At 35.5% G+C, this 6,294-nt stretch overlaps 1 protein-coding gene across 1 annotated transcript; it reads right to left on the reverse strand.

The window, feature by feature from the left end:
- Positions 1-1,659: 1,659 nt before the first annotated feature.
- LOC101304818 (cyclic nucleotide-gated ion channel 1-like) lies at positions 1,660-5,948 on the reverse strand. Its single transcript, XM_004308354.1, has 8 exons — positions 5,885-5,948; positions 5,546-5,626; positions 4,923-5,397; positions 4,263-4,472; positions 3,099-3,418; positions 2,757-2,871; positions 2,474-2,662; positions 1,660-2,145 (listed from the first exon to the last, which is right to left on the reverse strand). The coding sequence occupies exons 2-8, from the start codon at positions 5,587-5,589 to the stop codon at positions 1,660-1,662; spliced, it is 1,839 nt and encodes a 612-aa protein (XP_004308402.1). The 5' UTR covers positions 5,590-5,626; positions 5,885-5,948.
- Between the last annotated feature and the right edge of the window lie 346 nt (positions 5,949-6,294).

Below are 6,294 nucleotides of genomic sequence, written 5' to 3' on the forward strand. Positions count from 1 at the left end.
CCTCCGCAGCAGCCCCCAGAAGCGGATATTAATTTAGACGATTTAGATTTTCTGTAGTTGATGAATAATTATATAGTTTTATGTGCTTGTTGTTGGTTATATGAAATTGTTTTGGTGTATTTTGCAGCTTGCTTGGAATGGTAATTCAGAAATTTCAGGGTTTTTTTTTTTTACTGGAATGGACTTATAGCCGAGGAAAAAAGCCTTAATTCGTCGGCTAAAGTTTTTTATTTTTTTTAAAATAAGTTTTAGCCGACGAAATATGCTTTAATTCGTCGGCTAAATCCCTATAAAGCCGACGAAATATAGTATATTTCGTCGGCCATAGATGTTTTTTATTTTTTATTACAAACTTTAGCCGACGAATATTTTAAATTATTTGTCGGCTAAAGTCGTAAAAATAACCGACGAATTCCTTAAATGCTTTGTCGGCTAAAGTTTGGCAGATAACCGACGACATTTTTTTCGTCGGCTAAAGTTGGATTATAGCCGACGAGATTATTTCGTTGGCTAAACTTGGACTATAGCCGACGACTTCTACATGTGTCGTCGGCTAAAGTCACCACAGACGAGTTTTTCCCGACGAAATCTTAGCCGACGAAAGGTCGTCGGCTAAGATCTTAGCCGACGAATTAACCTGACAGGCCGACGAAAAATTTTCGTCGGCTAAAGTGCTTGTCCTGGTAGTGCAACCTACTAAAGATTCATGGTTGCGCATGCAAGACAGAGTAAAATGAAGGAGTCTTAAAGGACAAACTGTAACACCTAACCGCATCGGCATTCCAATAAACTTAGATCAGTAGCCTTGGTGGATATTGCATATCCTAATTTGACAAGGTAGACGCAGAGAAGAAGTAGCAAGATACCAAAAGCTCCAAAAGAGCTACTGCTAACATGTAAGCAGAAGCCCTAGCTAGCTTGCGAGAATGACGACTAACTTTACCTCCTTGCTGATCGGCGCATCCATATCAAAAACGGAACTGGTAAATGTTAGATGTATAGAGAGAGGGATCGGAGTCATTAGGTTTTCGACTGTTGGTTGGTTTTAGTCAAAATTATATATGGGTGGGTTCAGTTGCCGGGTACACTTGGTGAAACATCATTTGGTAGATGTGTGATCTGTAAACTAGTTTGACATGAACAAGAAGATTATTATTTTTTTAATATTTTTATCAAACAAATAACTGAAATGTTACGACAAGTCTATCGTGAGTCGAACTCACAACCTCTTACTTACAGAGGAAAAACTGATACCACTAGACCAAAGGGCACATGAAAATTTTGTTTAGCATTTACAAAATCTAATCAACTCATAAGCGGGAAGGTACTTCTATGTATGATTTTGGAAGCATTAAAGCACATATATTTTATGGTGGAATCAAACCTAAAATGGGATATTGAACGAAATTTTGTGATATGTTAGACTTCCTACCACAGACGACGCCACATAAAATGTGAAGCAGTTGGTAACACTATCATTCCTCGATGGTGAATATATTGGTTGATTCTGACAATTACTACACAAATAACTCACACAAATTAATACCAATGAAAAGCGAATGTTGTTCTATAAAAGTATAAAACAATACAACACATTACACAAACAATTGCAGACAAAAGCGATGAGATCACAAACTGAAACGCAATAGCAGCGCACAGTTAGGGATAAGGAATCCTATCCCACTTAGTTGGGGGTTTAGCCTTTGCATTACGGAGGCGCCAAGCAGTTTGTATGGAAGACGCTGCCAAATGCTCCCAGAGCTCCAACTGTGAAACACCTACCTCTTTCCTAAAATGCCACCAAAACTTATATACAACACTCTTCAAGTCGTCGGCTCTGATAGCAAAGGCTTCGATTTTTCCTTGGGATATAACAGTTCGAGTTGAGATGGGTAAACCAGAAAAGGAAAGGGATTGGAACGCCCAAGTTAAAACTTCTTCTCCGTAAAAATCGCCTTTCTTTATCGTTTCGCCGATTATGTTACTGGTTGTGTAAGTCCAAGCAAGGCCTTGCATGATGAAGATCATCTTTCCAAGTGGTCTCCCCTCTTGAACAATATAACTGTCTTCAGTGTATGTCACTGGCTTAAGATGCTGACAGATTGCTATCAGAACATTTTCATGAATATTTTCAAGCACAGGCACCTGAAATATCAGTGTTTAATTTGGTTAGTTGGGTAAAATAAATTACTAAGATGATCGAGATAAGCTAAAAAGAGATTTATATATGGCCGGAATTGTTACGTTAAACCATGATCAATTAGTGGGGCCATATCCAGTACGTAATGTATCAAACTAAAAGTGCCATATATCTTTGTTTATTCTGGAATATATGGATGAGAACTTAGGTACATGATGATCGAAGAGAAGGATTACTTAAATCTTCATGATCGACATAAGAGAAGGATTTAGTACTTGCTTTCTTTAGTGAATCCAAGCAGAGAAACTGGATGATTCTTTTTTTATCATTTACGGGAAGAATAAAGAGCATGTTTTGCAAATCGATATCTTTGTTTTCCCCAAGTTCGTGTATGTTTTCCATGATGGCTCTCTTCAAATCCTCTTGTTGAATGTTATTTCTATATAACCACAGATCTACATCTGGTTTCAGCAACTGCGTCTTCTTTTTTGATTTAAACTCGTCTAGTATCTTTTGTGACTCCTGCATATAATTAAGTTGATTCAGTCGATAAGAAATATACCTTTATGACATTAACTTAGTTAAATGTTTTGATTATAGACTGATCATTACTAACCTGCACCCTTGCATTCAGATATACTAAAAATAACGCCATGCCACTTATAGATATCAACACAGACAAGAAGATTTCCATTGTATACAGACTAGTCTGGAGGTTTGAACCAAAGGAACTGTAAAAATGAAATCATGCATCGTAAACACAGTAGCGTATATATGAAAGACAAAACATCATTGTAGACTTCTATTACAGTGCACTCAGATTGAAAAGTAAAACGAAATTTCTTGTATTACTTAGCGTTTCAGTTTTTCCACCACTATATATATGGTTTGTATGTAGTTAACTTTGTATTAAATGATTTAAATCAGTTAATGATTCAGTGTATACAAAGTTACTAACCTCAGATTTCGTAGCGCCCACCAAAAAGATTGCGACATTCTTTTTATGGCATTCGTTGAACTTGTCACATTAGACTGAAGAGCATGAAGATATATACCGAAATCAAAGACTTCTGGATTTGCTTCTTTAACGGGATGACATAATTCATCCCATTTAGAGAGATCGCTGGTTTTCGACGAGGACATCGTTTTACAGAAAAAAAGTCGACTGCTTATAGATTTACATTGCTTAGTTTCTAGCAGGAGGAGCTCTTCACAATGTGACTTCCAACAATCTATCTGTCGCTGAACAGCAAGACGGTACCACAAAGCTCCAAATAGCTGAATGATATATCACACATATAATTATGTTAATTAATAATCAAGAATTCGTTTAGTAATCAGGAATTAATTCGTATTTGTGCATGGAAAGGAAAACCTTAATATCTTACTAATGTGATTCCATTCAGAGTTTACTTCGCCAGATCTTATTCAAAAAGATAATGAAAAGTTAGAAACAAATTACTAAAGAACAAGTTACAAACAACAATAATTATATGAAAGTCTAATACAAATAATGGACGGGGTTGTCTACGGTTTTATCACTAATTGAACAAAAATGACAAGTTAAATGAGTAAAATTTACAATATTAACAACAAAATTTCTAAATTTGTCTTACACATTTACATATAATTAAACCAAGTTACTACAATGACAACAACTTATTCATAAATTTGTAAATTGTCTTAAGTTGAGTAATTACCTCTAATAGAACAAAAATTACCCAAGTGATGATTGTCTTTACTAAAACGATAACAAATTTGTTGTCATATCGGTAAATGTTGGTATCACAAACATGTATGCACCATAGAAAATTCCACAAATGGATTGAGCTAACTGTACAAAAATAGGTAAAGAACCTGAGTCTTTATGTTCTTCATCATGAAATATAAACTGGCCAGAGGAAGAAAAAAATATTTCTCAGCGGAAGACGACTGTAGTTGCTCTCTCGACAAGATCAATCAAAAAAATGTTAATTGATTCACATCTAGTTCGTTACTTATTAGGAAGAAGGTATTAGACATGTGTTGACTCATTATACATGGTCTTTCTTATAGAAACCAAATAGCGCAAAAGTGAGTGAAAGATATATAAACACCCAAACCCCAAGATATGAGAACTTACATGAGAAGCAAGGACGAAGGGAAGGTAATCCATTACAGCTTTAAGCCATTTTCCCATTTCAGACTTCAAGATAGGACGTCGCAGCCTCAAGGATACGTACATGTGATAAATCCGTAAGGAGTATTGGATTGGAGTTGTGATTATAAGAGCATAAGTAGGATCCCATTTATATAACAGTAATTCCGAGCATATGGAAGAGAGTAACAGTCCCTACACATTTGATTAAATCGAAAGAAAACAGTTCCTTCGATGATAAGAATGATAAGAATCATGCACACTTCTAAGCTGTGAAGCTTCGTAAGCATATATATGATATGATAGAATTGAAATTTGTTAGTCCTTATGGTTTGAAATCGACATCTGTTTAATCTTTCTGGTTTTATTTTAATCTGAATGGTCGTTAAAGTCACAATTTTTCATCCAAATAGTCGTTATGGTTTTATTTTAATTTGAATAGTCCTTAAAGTCATAATTTTTCATTCAAATAGTCATTCCGATAATTTTATCAGCTAAATGACATAAGGACTATTCAGATTAAAATAAAACCATAAGCACTAAATAAATGTCGACTTTAAACCATAAGGAATATATATGATATATCTTAGAAACTAGAGTCAGCCTTTAGAACAATTTGAAAGGGGCCCGGCGTTGATCTTTTACCTCTGGAAGGGGAAGAGAAACCAAAATGAGATATAGAACCATTGTCTTTTGGCTACTTCTAGTGCAGAAAGTCCCAAATGTCTTCTTACACCAACTAACAAGACCCTTCTTTTCCTCTTTGGAACTAACAACTGTCTTTTGGTTACTTCTAGTCCAGAAGGCACCAAGCTTGTTACCGATTCCCAGCAACAAAGTAACCAAGTCGATTGCGTAAAAGACATCGACGGCTGATCGTAAGCCAATATACGTCCACATCAAAGTTTGGTGCAGTTCTAAGCACTTGCCGTGGATCACAGGAGCGTAACAGTACAAAGGATCAATGAAGATTGCAATTGCACATGATATTGTAAAGATTGTATTCCATCTATTTCTTGGCTCATCATGCTTTTTAAGAGTTTCTTCTAGCTCTTTTGTAGTACTTGTAGTCTTATGTCCTCCATCTCTGGGTTCCAACTCCAAATTCCAATCAGTATTTCTAAACCAGACAAAATGGGAATTATATATCAAGAAATATATAAGGATTAGACGACATTTAGCTATATCGACATTTTGCTTCCAAATAGAACTTCCTCTTCTTTGAAGATATCAAAGACTAAAGGTCTTTAAGGGTTAAAGGAACTAACCGTAGCTCAATTGCTACCGCATCATTGGCTTGCTTGTTGTTCATGTTGACCAGATATCCTTTTAGCTAGCTAGATTGTTAACTGTCAATAACACCCAAGGAGAATAAACTTATTACTTATTTGAATCAGAAAATAAATCGACTCCATGCATACATAGTGGTCAAACTGAAAGAAAGCCAGAGAATTATATATGTAGCAAACTCCAGTCTAGTCCTTGTGTACGTATGCATGAAGCCATGAACTAAGCCTTAATTATTAAACCTGCAGACACTAGAAAGATATGAATGATTCATTTCCCAGAGGTCGTCAGTTCTACTAGATCGATCAGATGAAACTTACAGCATGGAGAAGATAGAAAAATCACTGGAACTGTAAGGCCGAGGGAATTCTCATTTCTTCAACTACTGATACATTTATACATAGAATTATATATATACTAGTCTAGTATAAAGGTCTCCATAGCCTCCACTAATTGGCAACCACATAATACCTATCATATATTTCAATCATAATCTCCATGCTGTACCTTACAAGATATTTTTGCCAATAATGGTACTGGAATGATCACTATCAACAGAAAAGGAAAAGAAAGGGGTTAGTAAGAACAGAATATTCATGCTCAGTAACTCGGTAAGGGTTGTGGTAATATCAGTTTGCATATAATAAATAGCATGATTCCTGATATATAGAAGAGATGAACTGCTGAAGAATGAGTTACAGTTCCCAGCAATCATCCAGTTGGACCACTA

This window comes from Fragaria vesca, linkage group LG7, assembly GCF_000184155.1.
Source record: "Fragaria vesca subsp. vesca linkage group LG7, FraVesHawaii_1.0, whole genome shotgun sequence".
NCBI lineage: Eukaryota > Viridiplantae > Streptophyta > Magnoliopsida > Rosales > Rosaceae > Fragaria > Fragaria vesca.